Here is a 13,850-nt window from a genome sequence, read left to right as displayed (position 1 = left end):
CACTTTGCCAACTGCTGTTAGACACAAAGAAAAGCCCTCAAAGAACTAAACTGGTGGGGGCAGCCAGGGGGCGCAGTGGATAGAGCAGCAGCCCAGAAGTCAGGAGAAGCTGAGTGCAAATGTGATCTCAGACACCTAGCGCTTCCTAGCTGTGTGACCCTGGGCAAGTCACCTAACCCCAATTGCCTCAGCAAAAAAAAGAACAAAAAGTGTATAAACAAGGTCCTTCTAAATGGAAGGCGCTCTCAGAGAGAAGGCGATGAGGGTAGAAGAGGAATCAAATACTCTACCTTGTGCTGTACTCCTTTCTGGAGGCCTCCCTCTCCCATTAGAACTTCTTTGAGTTGCCAAACAAGTGCTCTTGTTTTCTGGAATCTTTTAATTCCAAGGCTATCCTTATTTAATAAATGTTCCTCATCGATTTTAAAGCTATCCCTTTCTTAAGTCTGTTTTCTGATTTAATGACTCAGAAATTGGGATGTGTGATGATCTGGATATTGTAAATAGTTTGAGTCCATGAGAAGAAATTAGTTGGTCACTGGGGACCTTAGGATGTTCAGGAACTAAGGGAATTATCAAATCATAGATTTTGAACTGAAAGGGACCTTAGAGGATGTTGAATCCAACTCTTTCATTTTACAGATTAGGAAACGAAGGCCAGAGATCATCTCTAATTTATCCTCTTGGTATATAGTTCTCTAATTTATCTTGTTGGTATATACTTATTTGTATGTTGTCTCCCCCATTACATTATAAGCTCCATGAGAGCAGGGATTGGTGGGGTTTTGTTTTGGCCTTTCTTTGTATCCCCCATTTATAAATTCTTGTTTAAGCTGACCAAAGGTTAAGTGACACTATAGGACAAGAAGTCCAATGAATAATCTTTTTTAATCACACTGAAATACACTTGATCCTCACAATTCTGTGAGCTAAGTAATGAAAGTAGCATTAATTACCATCTCACAAGTTGATCTAGTGATTTCATCAGAATAGGGAATTCCTTCCATTAACAAAAGTTGGCAACTGTAACTTGCAGTCTTGGGAGTTTCTGGGGAACAGTAAGAACTTAAATGACTTTTGAAGTCAAATAGTTGATATGTCAAATGCAGGATTTTCACAAACCTAGACCTTAGACCTTATTGATACCAAGGTTTTTCCTTAATCCATTTCCCCAAACTATATGTGGTCCTCATTTTTAGGAAGATAAGGCTTTGAGAAATTGAAGTGACTTTTCCTCCTTTAGTCCTCTTTGCATTATATCAAGATGCTATTCTCAAGAGGAAAGAAGAACCAGTCTCAAGAAACAGCCACAAGATTGGTTTCCAGCAATAAGAACAATTTTATTTGCTGTTCATAGAACATACAAGGCAACAGACCTCCCCACCCACACACACACAAAGACTAGCCCCTCAGGAGCAGTTTCTGAGTAACAGTAGTCACTGATTCCTTTAGCCTTTATAGCTCCTCTTAGTAGGTCCCACTGAATTGAGATATGTGGGGGGGGGAGGAGGAGGGGGAGGAAGGCGGATATTGTCATCTCCAAAGGTACTATTCCTGTCACTATCACTAGGTTTCTTTTCCAAATCTTCCCTTGATTCAGTTCCCCAGTTCCAGTCGCCTATCAGTTCCCAGTTCCAGTTAATTTATTTTCCAAGCCTTCTCTCCACATTCAGGTTTAGTTTGGTCTAGAGTCCTCACTTCAACAACTCACTAAAAATATCTCAATAAATAAAACAAAAAAATTCATTACAGAAAGTTGGAGGTAAATCTCCTATCCAACATGTAAATTAAAATAAATATTACATATACCTTTCTCCCACCACCACTTCCCACCCTTTGGGATGGTACATAAATAAAAACTGTATATAAATATTATCTAGGAATGACCAGCAATAAATTAATGTCTTTTCTTCCCTGCACCAAAAATGCAGGACAAGTCTCTCCCTCTCTCTCCTCCATTTACTACAGCTCTGGGATATAGGCCCTGTGGCATTTATGTCATTCCTTGATTTTAGTGTTCCAAGTACGAGTGTCTCTGATCCAGACTCAGCTTTGCCCTTTCGTACCCCTCGATTCTGTGTTTTTGTTTGTTTTTTTGTGTAGGGGTAGTATAGTAGTTTAGAAAGCTGCCGGGTGCTGTTGGAAGAAGGCGCTGATGTCCATGGTGTAGTCCGGAGACTCAAAAGTCAAGTTCTGGGACTCCACAAGTGGAGACGCTGGAATGGGGTCGTGGGCAGGTTCTTCCAGCACTGGAGGCGCTGGACCTCCCTCTTCCGCCATTAAAATCTGACAAAAGACAATAGCGAGGAGGAGGAAGAGGAGGCGTCGGGCTGGATTGGGGTCTTCAGCAGGTAACTGGCGTCGAACCTGAGAAAGAATGTTTTAAAGTAGTAAGAAAAGACTCAGACAGCCACTTGTCCCAGCTCGTTTCTGGGACCAAAGAGCCAGGTCCTGTGGCCCTACTCTGTCCTTCCAGTTTTTCCTACTTTTGGGGTCTTAGAGATGGAAAACTCACCATTCGAGGGTAGAGGACTCTGCGGCTGCGCTTGCGAATTACTCCGCTTCTGGAGCGGGCGGGTCGGTAAGTGGCAGGCTCCGGGAGGGGATCGAAAGTAAAGATCTCCGGCCCAGACCTTCTCCGGGGTCTGGGACTGGAGAGAGGACCTGGGGTTGGGGCCAAAGTGACCGGCGCAGCAGGGAGGGAACCTCGATTACGACACATAGTGCTTTTGAGGAGGAGCGAGGAATGGAACTTGTGCCTTAAGCAGAGTTAATATGGAGTAAGCTGGGCTGGACCGCCCCTGCCATATCTTAGCGCTATTGGGTCAGGGCAAAAAGCGGGAGGAGAAAGGGAAATTCCTGCGTGTTAGGCAAGGCGGAGCGGTGGGAGGCGGAGATAGAGTGACACGGCGCCAGTATTGCGTGCTCCCTCGGTGGGAGGGTGATGTGGGGGAAGCTGAGGATTTAGCTGCACTGAAGGTGGGTATGGGCACATGTCCTGACTTGTGGCTTCCACAAAAATTTAAAAACAAAAATACATTGTTACATATACACAGTCAGCTCAGTCACTGTGGAGAATTACAAAATCAGGGAATTTTCAAGATGGAAAGGACTTCAGAGGCCATCTAATCCAACACAATCAAAAGAATCTTCATTGTCATGTACCTGACCACTCACAAATTGAGAACTTCTAAGAAGGTCTAAGAAGGACCTTTTGGACAGCTCTAATTATTAGGAAGTTGTTTTTTTTTTTCTTTTCCCTGGCAGCTTAAAGTTGCCTCTACAATTTTCACCCATTACTTCTGGTTCTACCCTTTGGAGTCCAACAGAATAAATCTAATCTTTTCTTCCAAGTGAAAATCTTTTGATTACTTGAAGACCTTATAATATTCCCCCTGAAACTTATTTTCTTTAGGCTAAATATTGCCAGTTTTTTCAACCACTCCTCCTACCATCTGGATTCAAGCTTCTCTATCCTGGTTGTCTTCCATTGCATACTTTCTAGCTTATCAATATCATTCTTAAACTGTACATCCTGGAGAATAGTAGGACTATTTATTGCTTCCTTAAGCTACAGTGCTTTGTAACACTTCTGTGAATGCAGTCTTAAGCATTGTAATGACAAAGGAAAGGGTATGGGGTCTCCACTTATAGTTTTTTCCCCCCTCTTTATGATTGTGTTTACATTCTTCATTAAATGAACTTATTGAGTACTATGTTTCATATGGACAAACAATATGATACAATGTAATAGAGAGTATTTACCAGACTTGAATCCTTTTTCTATTTATTTGTCCATATGACCCTGAGTAAATCACTTCTCTCTGGGTCTCAATTTCTGCCTTTGAAAAATGAAGGAGCTGGACTAAAAGACTGCTAAAGTGAGGAGAGAAAGCATGACTTTTTGAAAAGATTTGGAATCTGAAGATTAAAATTTGAATCCTGACTGCTATATCTTTTCTCCTGCCTGACACTGGACAAGTGCCTGACACTCCTACCTTTCTGGGCCTCAATTTTCTCTCTCTCTCTCTTTTTTTTTAATTATAATAACTTTTTATTGACAGAACCCATGCCAGAATAATTTTTTACATTATTCCTTGCACTCACTTCTGTTCTGATTTTCCCCCTCTCTCCCTCCACCCCCTCCCCTAGATGGCAAGCAGTCCTATATATGTTGAATATGTCGCAGTATATCCTAGATACAATATATGTGTGCAGAACCAAATAGTTCTCTTGTTGCACAGGAAGAATTGGATTCAGAAGGTAAAAATAACCTGGGAAGAAAAACAAAAATGCAAACAGTTTACATTCATTTCCCAGTGTTCTTTCTTTGGGTGTAGCTGCTTCTGTCCATCATTGATCAGTTGAAACGGAATTAGGTCTCTTTGTCAAAGAAATCCACTTCCATCAGAATATATCTTCATACAGTATCGTTGTTGAAGTACACAATGATCTCCTGGTTCTGCTCATTTCACTTAGCATCAGTTCATGTAAGTCTCTCCAAACCTCTCTGTATTCATCCTGCTGGTCATTTCTTACAGAAATTACTATTCCATAACATTCATATACCACAATTTACCCAACCATTCTCCAATTGATGGACATCCACTCAGTTTCCAGCTTCTAGCCACTACAAACAGGGCTGCCACAAACATTTTGGCACATACAGGTCCCTTTCCCTTCTTTAGTAACTCCTTGGGTATAAGCCCAGTAGTAGCACTGCTGGATCAAAGAGTATGCACAGTTTGGTAACTTTTTGGGCATAATTCCAGATTGCTCTCCAGAATGGTTGGATTCGTTCACAACTCCACCAACAATGCATCAGTGTCCCAGTTTTCCCGCATCCCCTCCAACATTCATCATTATTTTTTCCTGTCATCTTAGCCAATCTGACAGGTGTGTAGTGGTATCTCAGAGTTGTCTTAATTTGCATTTCTCTGTAATAGTGACTTGGAACACTCTTTCATATGAATAATAGTTTCAATTTCATCATCTGAAAATTGTCTATTCATATCCTTTGACCATTTATCAATTGGAGAATGGCTTGATTTCTTATAAATTAGAGTCAATTCTTTATATATTTTGGAAATGAGGCCTTTATCAGAACCTTTAACTGTGAAGATGTTTTCCCAGTTTGTTGCTTCCCTTCTAATCTTATTTGCATTAGTTTTGTTTGTACAAAAGTTTTTTAATTTGATGTAATCAAAATTTTCTATTTTGTGATCAATAATGGTCTCTAGTTCATCTTTGGTCACAAATTTCTTCCTCCTCACAGGTCTGAGAGATAAACTCTCCTATGTTCCTCTAATTTATTTATAATCTCATTCTTTATGCCTAAATCATGGACCCATTTTGATCTTATCTTGGTATACGGTGTTAAGTGTGGGTCCATGCCTAATTTCTGCCATACTAGTTTAACTGGAAACATCTTTAGAGAAAATCTGATTCAGTCCTCTCATTTTATACATATGTGGAAACTGAGGCCTAGAGAAACCTACACAGTTTATTAGGGGCAAAGAATAGCACTAGAGCTAAGTCTTCTGACTTCCAGGCCAGGAATCTTTCCACCTCATCATCGATTCATTTATCTTTTGTTTATACAGATTACTTTTATCATCTTCCCTAATTTATTCTCTTTATCTCTTCTGCAGACTTATACCTTTTTCACACACATAACACATTTCTTCTATATACAAACACACACACACATACACAAATACCTTTTGAGAGTAGAGCAATGAGTAGAAGTTGTGCATGAAGAAAATGCTAATGAGACAATTAAATAAGAATAGTGCATCTGAAAGCATGTTATTGAAGGAATGAAGGAAAGCTAAGATTATTTAAATTTTTAAATAATTATAATTTGGGAGAGTTAGCACTCTGGAAGATTAAAGGATCAAAACTGATCTCATGAGTATAAAGTCTTACTTATAGGTATTAAAAGATCAACTCCACAAATATATGGAGAGGAGTCAGGGGAAAAAAAGCTTGATAGCAATTTAAGGGAAAAAAAAAGGAACTAGATTGTTAGGGTATGTCTATTAAGGCATGGAGACAGGTGGGGTAGGATGGGGGGAGGGTGGTGATACTTCAAGTTATCTATGAGTCACCATGGCTTAATAAAGAGTCCTGGACTTAAAAGTACAAAAAAATACAATCTGAATCTTTGCCTTGTTATGGGCCAGAAATCTGAACTTGAAACAAAGGATTCCTACAAGGTGCTAAGTCAGTGAAATTGATAGAGACAATGGTTTTCTAGTTTAGCATGGTTCAGTACGATTGATTTAATCTTACAATAAATAATAGTTTCCTAGTGATATAATGATTGGTATATATATGTATATACTCAGTGTAGAGCATATAAACTAGGAGCCTCAGCTAGGTTGATTCAGAGAGAGTCAGAGGGCAGAGAAGATAGGCAGGAGCTCAAGTTCTCAGAACTAAGGAGAGAGATAGGCCTCTAAGAAAGCTAACTGGGCCCCAGGAAAGGAGACAAGACTTTGAAAGAGATAATAAAGGATTTGGACTTTAACCCCTGGCTACTTGTGTGGTGATTACTGAACTGAAACGAAGCCTGCTCCCAGAGACCCCAAGAAAACACAAAAGAGAACATTACATTGCCTGATATGACTTTTAAAGTCACTACTTCTCTGGACTTGAATTTTCCTATCTGTGAAATAAAGGAATTAGACTAGATGACTTAGGAGGTTCCTTCCTGTTTTAGAATCCTGTGATTCTTCTATAAATTACAGGAGACTGAATATAATTTTATTAATTATTATCTGTACAATAATGAAGTCAGCTGCCTTAGGAAGTTTTATTAAGCTTTTCTTTATTAGAGGCATTTCTGGAACAAGGCATGTGGTCAATATTTGAAAATCCCAGTTTCTCCCTACATTTGAAAACTGCATTCATGAAAATAGTACTATCACAGGAAACTTTCAATCTTTATTAAAACATCTGAAAATAGATTTATTCTAAGAATCTACACACTCAAGTATCATGGAGGCAGAGTTTTTGTTTGTTTGTTTGGTATTAGCATGTATATTTATTTTTTAAAAAATGATATTAAAAAAGACCTTTCCTGAATGTTGTACCCTGGGTGGTTCTGCCTACTTTGGCTTACCCCTAGTTCTTACCCTAAATCTGATTGGAGGAATTCTTATTGAGGTCAGGTGATCACTTCTAAGGATGTCATAGATAGATTCATATATTAAATAGGTAATTGGAACAAATGACTTCTTTTTGGCTCTAAGATTCTCTGATTCTCTAATGTGACCTACCTCCCTCAAATGTAGAGAAAATACATAATTGCAAAAAGATACACATTGTATTACAAAGGGGTACACATACATATTTTTACCCCTCTGCCAAGCACATGACACACTCCAGGGACAAGTTCCAATTTCAATCGTTCCAAATTCAATCAGACACTATTTCTCCCTTCATGCACATATAAATGCATGAATTCTAGAAGTTAGAAAGATCCTTAGAAATCATCTGGTTCAATCCCCTCATTTTATATATGAGGAAACTTGAGGGCTAAAGAGTTTACTAGACTTCCCTAAACTTACACAGTTTATTAGTAGCAAAGAATAGCACTAGAACTAAGTCTTCTGACTACCAGGCCAGGAATCTTTCCACCACACCACAGATTCATTTATCTTTTGTTTATACACATTCCTTTCATCTTCTTCCCTAATCTATTCTTTCTATATTTCTTCTGCAAAAATACCTTTTTCATACACATAATACATTTCTTCCATATGCAGACACACCACACACACACACACACACACACACACACACATACACTCTTTTTCAGCTTACACATGCCTCTTCCCTTTTCATACATTTCTGTTCCTTATTCATGCACAAAAACACAGTTGCTATATATAAACAAGACATATCTTCACAAGCACACATAAAAACCTGATATATAGAGCTCCTATACATATATACATTGTTTCAAAGCCTCTGTAAGTATGTGTGTGTGTGTGTGTGTGTGTGTGTGTGTGTGTGTGTTGAGGTGTGAGAAATGAGGGTTGTGTCACTCAGAAATGGTGTGGGATCACCATTAAAAAAAAAAAAAAAAAAAAAAAAGGTTGGAGAGTCTCTAGGACCAAAGCAAAAGTTTATTGTACATTCTCTTGAGATTGGGTGTCCCACTTATCTAGCCGGCAATGGAAGGGAGGAGGCACCTTCTGGGCCAGGATTAACACTTTAATCCCTAACGCAAATACCCCTCCCACCACTGACCCTCATTCTCATTGGCTGAGGATCTTACATTCTAAACTCGGAACTACCCAAGAAATTGAACTTGACCAATAAGTACATAGTTGCCCATATATGATTGAAATAGGGAGAAAATGATGTCATGGGAGTATAGCAGGAAGGGGACTTAAGTATGCCCTTGAATCAATGCTCAAAGACCTTCAGGCCTACTCCAACTCTGAAGTAGATGAAGCCTTACTCAATTTTCACAACTGTCTTGAGAGAGCTCATCTCTCTCATCTCATTCAGGGTTGAGATCCCTGACAGCAATGTATTGGTGCTGCAGGGTTTTTTGTGAAAGAATTTGCAATGTTGAATAGTAAGATTTGTGGCAAAAATAGGTTTATTACATTGAGAAAAATAACTTATCAGGCAAAATCCTGTTAGGATTTTTAGCAGAGATGGGTTTACAGGCTTTTGATTTTTATGGCCCCAGCTAGGGAGCAATTTGAGGGACTAATTTTCAATCCAATAGAGGATGGTGATTATGCTCCAAGTCAAGCTCTCCAATTGAATTGTAGATGGAGATGGCTATGGGAGTTTTCCCTATGAACAGGAGGGTAGGGCCCCTCCCAGAGGGGTTTGAGATTTTAGGGTTTCTCTAACCCAGGACCAACCCTTCCCCCAAAGATCAAAAGAGACACAGTTTACATCGTGTGTATGTACATGGGTATCTATATGGGTATGCGGGTATGAATATGTGTATTTGAATGACTTTGGGCTGGGCTAAGAGTATATCATATAATGACGCAGACAAGAGGATTGATAATAGAAGTTTATAATATGTTGTATTGAACACTGAATTAGTACTTGGAAGTCATAGTTTTGAATGCCACCTCTCTCATTGTTACCATAAGCAAGTCATTTTCTATTTCTGTGGTTTAGTTTCTTCTTCTATAAATTGAGAGGGAAGCAGGGTAAACTAGATGACCTCTAGGATCCCTTCCAGCTCTAAAATCCCACATTCTATAAACCAGTTTGTATCTTGGTAGGAACAGGCAGAGGCAAGAATACATTAACTCTTTTTTTATAATGGAAAATTTCTCCAAGGCATTAAGAGGGGGGAGAGAAAAATTAAAGAGGAATTTCCTAATACTACTTCCAGCCTCTCTCCCCATTCCCCTCCAACATCTGCATCTGACTGTCTTAGCTCAGTTCACTTTCCAAGCTAGACAGGCCTTATTAATTCTCCTTATCATCTCCTTAACCTAAGGAGTACCTTTAGCAGGAACTGAACCACTCAGGAATCTTAACCTTAAGCTTTCAGCTCCTCTCCACCCCCACTTCCTGTTTCCCTCATATCCAATTCCCCCTTTCACCCACCTACCTCTTGCCCCCACCCAAAGTCTCAGTACCACTTTCCTGTACAGGAAGAGAAGGAAAGGAAAGGTTGAAAGTGAATCATTAAGTATACATGTAGGAGTGTGGGTAGGTAGGGATGAGTTACTGTTTGCATCAGAAAGCATGGGGAGGCCTAGATTAAGACTGGACTGGTTCCCATTGCTGTGATATTAGAAGTACAGGCCCATAGCTTTCCATATTCTGCCATGGCTCCCAGTTCCCATGTTTCTTCTTCATTTTCATGAACCCCATTGTGTGCCCACTTTTTTCTATACTTTGCCTTTTCTCTACCTGGGTACCCCTCCTCTCTCCAGGCAGCCTTATATTCCCACCTCCAAAAAGTCTTTGTGTCCTATTCTCCCATTATCATCTCTATGTTCCTTTGCCCTTCCCTATAGCTTTATGGCCACTCTCGAACTTCAGTGTAATCTTAAGATTCTATCCATCAAGTTCCCATGCTTTTTTCTCAGTAGCACTGGCAAGTCTAGAATCAGTTGTTTAATGTTGAATTAGACAATGGTGAGTTAAGGAAATCCATTTCCTACTAAGCTAATTTATATAACATTGATACAGGACTAGAATAGAGGACTAATGTTTAGAAAGAATTTGAAAAGGAGTAGTTAGGAATAAGGGAATCTAAGATAAGAGAAACCAATTACTTGGGAAATGGATGACTATGTTGTAGGAAGTATGGGGGAATAGAAGACAGCAATAAAAAGGGAGGAAATTTTGGAACAAAGATTGAAAGACCAGATAGAAGTTTAAAAAGATGGTGAGTAATAAACATCTTTTGCTTATAGTTAACAAGGGATGTATATATGTGTGCATATAATGGCTTTTTGGTCTCTCTCTGTATCAGGTATCAGGTTTTTTGTTTTAAAAAATATATTTACTTAAAAAATATACTTACTATATTTATATTTGTCCCTCCTATTGTCCCTCCTCCCCTCCCCCACTGAACCTAAACAAAAAAATCTTGAAATGTAAAACTCCCATGATAAATATAGTTCAGGAAAACAAATTTCCACATTGGTCTTCATGACTTTTTCTACTTCTAAGATTCTTACTTAAAGTCAATGTATTCTTAGTTCTATTTAAGCAAAAAGAGAAGGATTTTCCTCTCTGCCCCAATTTTCTTTTCCTTTCCCAGGTGCACCTCCTGGAGAATATGTGGCAAAGAAGGAAGATTGACTTCTGGGGTCATGAAGTTAATGAGTGGTATTAATGGCAGGGTTTTTTGGATTTTTTTTTTTTTTTTTTTGGATAAAAGTCAATCTATGGTCATTCATTTCCTAAGTAAGAGACTCTGTCAGGATGCAGCTTAATCTGGAGATGAACAAATCTACCAATAGGGATGTTAACTCCCAGGATGTTATGAAGAAGTTTCAAAGGAAGGTGGTATAGAAGCATTACGAGTGAGTTTGCCAGAATAATTTTGGAATGGATATCCTACAAATATTTTTAGGGAGGGCCCATAATCATAGGTACAGTGAGTTCTTGACCCACCTGCACAGCTAGTGCAGGTAGATGAGGTGAGGCCATTATGGGTCACAGTGACAGTTACTGTACCTGTGATATAGGTGTTGACATGTGGATAAGAAATATTTTCTGGCAAAAAAACAGGGGATAGTCAGGTTAAAGTTATTCCCCTGGGGGGAGAGCTAGTACAAATGGGGTGGCATCCAGGGTTGAAATTGTGACACTTGGGAATAGAGCCTTTGCAAATAATGCATCATGTCTATATGTGGGCTGCCTTGAGAATGCTGATGGCACAACCAACGATCTTGAATGCTCCTCTCTACCCACAGAATTCCCTAGCCTGACTAAAGACTAAGGAGTTATCTCCCCACTGGCAGGGGGCCCCCAGAGTGACACCAAGAGAGCTGGAAGGAAAATACTAAGAGCAAAGCTCTCATCCTCAGAGTGTTGTTAAAGGTATACCTGGAAAAAATAGAAAATAACAAGAAAGAAAGAAAGCTAGAGTGAAGGAGAGGACACAGACAATTTCACCCTTCTCTTTTAGTATGTTTCCCGTGTTTCCAGGAGTCTTGTAGAAGAGTAATTTTAGGTCCTCTATGAGTTGACAGGAATATTCAGGAATGTCTGAGAGAAAAGAAGTAAGAGGGGTAACACTTTTAATTCTAGAAACATGAATCCAGGTGGGGAAACCTTTGAGTTTGACTGAAGTTGGAATAATCAAAATGACCTTATATGGTCCTTCCTAATGGGAGCTTCTTCATCCAAATCTCTGAGTCTCCAGACATAGTTTAGTAAGGACTCGCTTGAGAGTGATTCATTTTCTCCACCTTCCCAGAAGATTGAAGATGCCAGGCAGGTAGAGCTGTTAAGTAATCTTTTTTTTTTTTTTTTAATTATTATAGCTTTTTATTTACAAAATATATGCATGGGTAGTTTTTCAGCACTGACCCTTGCAAAACCTTCTGTTCCAACTTTTCCCCTCCTTTCCCCCCCCCCCACCTCCCCTAGATGGCAGGTTGACCAATACATGTTAAATGATAAAGTATATGTTAAATACAATATATGTTTACATATTTATACAGTTATCTTGCTGCTCAAGAAAGATCAGATTTAAAAAGAAGGTAAAAAAAATCTGAAAAGGAAAACAAAAATGCAAGCCAACATAACAGAAAGAGTAGAAATGCTATATTGTGGTCCACACTCATTTCCCATAAGACTCTCTCTGGGTGTAGCTGATTCTCTTCATTACTGAACAATTGGAAATGGTTTGGATCATTTCATTGTTAAAGAGATTCACGTCCATCAGAGTTGATCATCATATAATTTTGGTTTTGCCATGTATAATGATCTCCTGGTTCTGCTTATTTCACTTAGCATCAGTTCATGTAAGTATCTCCAGGCCTCTCTGAAATCATCATTTCTTACAGAACATATTCCATAACATTCATATCGAAGTGGTAAGTAATCTTAAGTGCCTCAGCCACCTTTTCAGTTATTTGAGAAGTGAAGGTTGGGCCATTTTGTTCTGCAAATCGCTGGGCAAGCCAAAAAGAAGTTCCCACTGGTTTGCCTCTGGGATTAGAAACTAGCCTGAGGGTATTTGAAACTACCCAGAGGGGGAAAAAAATGTACCCCTTTTCTTTAGCAAGGGTTTGTTCCTGGGAACTATATAAGAGAGTATAGGATTTGGGGAGTTGCGAAATTAAAGGTGGTCAGAGGCAAGCCGGCAGCAGCATGGGCAGTTGAATCTGCAAGCCTGTTTTCCTTGTCTGAAATGAATCCCCCTTCTGGTGTCCTTTTCCCAATTGGTGGGGGGTTAGAACCTCCAATGGTTGGCGTAGGGTGAGCTTAGAAGCTTCCTCAATTGGAAGGGCTGTAGCAGTTTTAAGGCAGAAGGGTCACCCCAAAGACACTAAGTTTCTTTGAAAAGCAAGGGGTCTGGGATAGGGTTCCAGAGACTGAATCAAGCCTCCTAGGACCTGGCCCTGCCTTCCATCAATATACAATGTAAAAGGCTTTAGGTAAGGCTGAGGCTGGGGCAAGAGATTAGTTTAGCTCTCAGGGTCTTAAAACCTTGGCCTGAGCAAGTCCCCCACTCAAGGGAATTATGTCAGGGCCTTGAATAGAATCACAGAGGGGGTTGGTAATAACTAAAGTTAGATATAAAATCCAGCCATACCTAGGAAAGTACACAATGATTCAGGGAGTGATTAACAAGCGGATAGGCAATGTGGACCTTTAGACAAAGAAACTTCATAGCCCTGGGTTGGAGGGAGGAGGTCTGGAAGTTAGGGGTTTTTTATAGCTGCAGCCTGAGAAACTTCTCAGGGGGAATTGCAGATCAAGATATCATTTTTATACTGGATAGCCAGTGCCTGTCCAAATATGTGGAGGCTGTCATGAAAGCCCTGAGTTACCTCCATGTTATGGATATGATTGTCCATGTAAATTGGTGAGGGGTTATGTTCCCCTGGATTTGCTCCTTCAAAGGCAAAAAGAAATTGTGAATCTTTATATAATGGTATGCAAAAGAAAGCATTTTTAAGATCTAAGGTAGAAAACCATTGTGTTCCCTGGGATACTTGTATTGGGCTCATGGCTTCTACTGACCATTTGCTCTGATTATAGAAATTTGCTATAAGAAGAAAAAGCAGGGACATGATTATAATAGCTTCAAAACAGGTCCTTCAAGCTTCAGCCTGACAGCACATACATGACAAGATAAAGTATCCTTAGATCTGTTTGACAACCAATCA

General features: G+C 39.5%; 1 protein-coding gene across 1 annotated transcript; it reads right to left on the bottom strand.

The window, feature by feature from the left end:
- Positions 1–1,315: 1,315 nt before the first annotated feature.
- On the bottom strand, positions 1,316–2,783 carry IER3 (immediate early response 3). The gene is made up of 2 exons (XM_003768894.4): positions 2,516–2,783; positions 1,316–2,367 (listed from the first exon to the last, which is right to left on the bottom strand). Exons 1-2 carry the CDS (start codon positions 2,720–2,722, stop codon positions 2,119–2,121), a joined length of 456 nt encoding a protein of 151 aa, XP_003768942.1. The 5' UTR covers positions 2,723–2,783; the 3' UTR covers positions 1,316–2,118.
- Between the last annotated feature and the right edge of the window lie 11,067 nt (positions 2,784–13,850).

Source organism: Sarcophilus harrisii, chromosome 4 (assembly GCF_902635505.1).
Source record: "Sarcophilus harrisii chromosome 4, mSarHar1.11, whole genome shotgun sequence".
Taxonomy (NCBI): Eukaryota; Metazoa; Chordata; class Mammalia; order Dasyuromorphia; family Dasyuridae; genus Sarcophilus; species Sarcophilus harrisii.
Note: the sequence above shows the minus strand (reverse complement) of the source record. Positions and strands in the feature narration are given on the sequence as shown.

Excerpts from the sequence above, each read along its gene's own strand:
- IER3 (XM_003768894.4), bottom strand. The coding sequence starts at position 2,722 with ATGTGTCGTAATCGAGGTTCCCTCCCTGCTGCGCCGGTCACTTTGGCC. Across the intron at positions 2,368-2,515 it reads GAGTCCTCTACCCTCGAATG|GTTCGACGCCAGTTACCTGC; the intron begins GTGAGTTTTCCA and ends ATTCTTTCTCAG.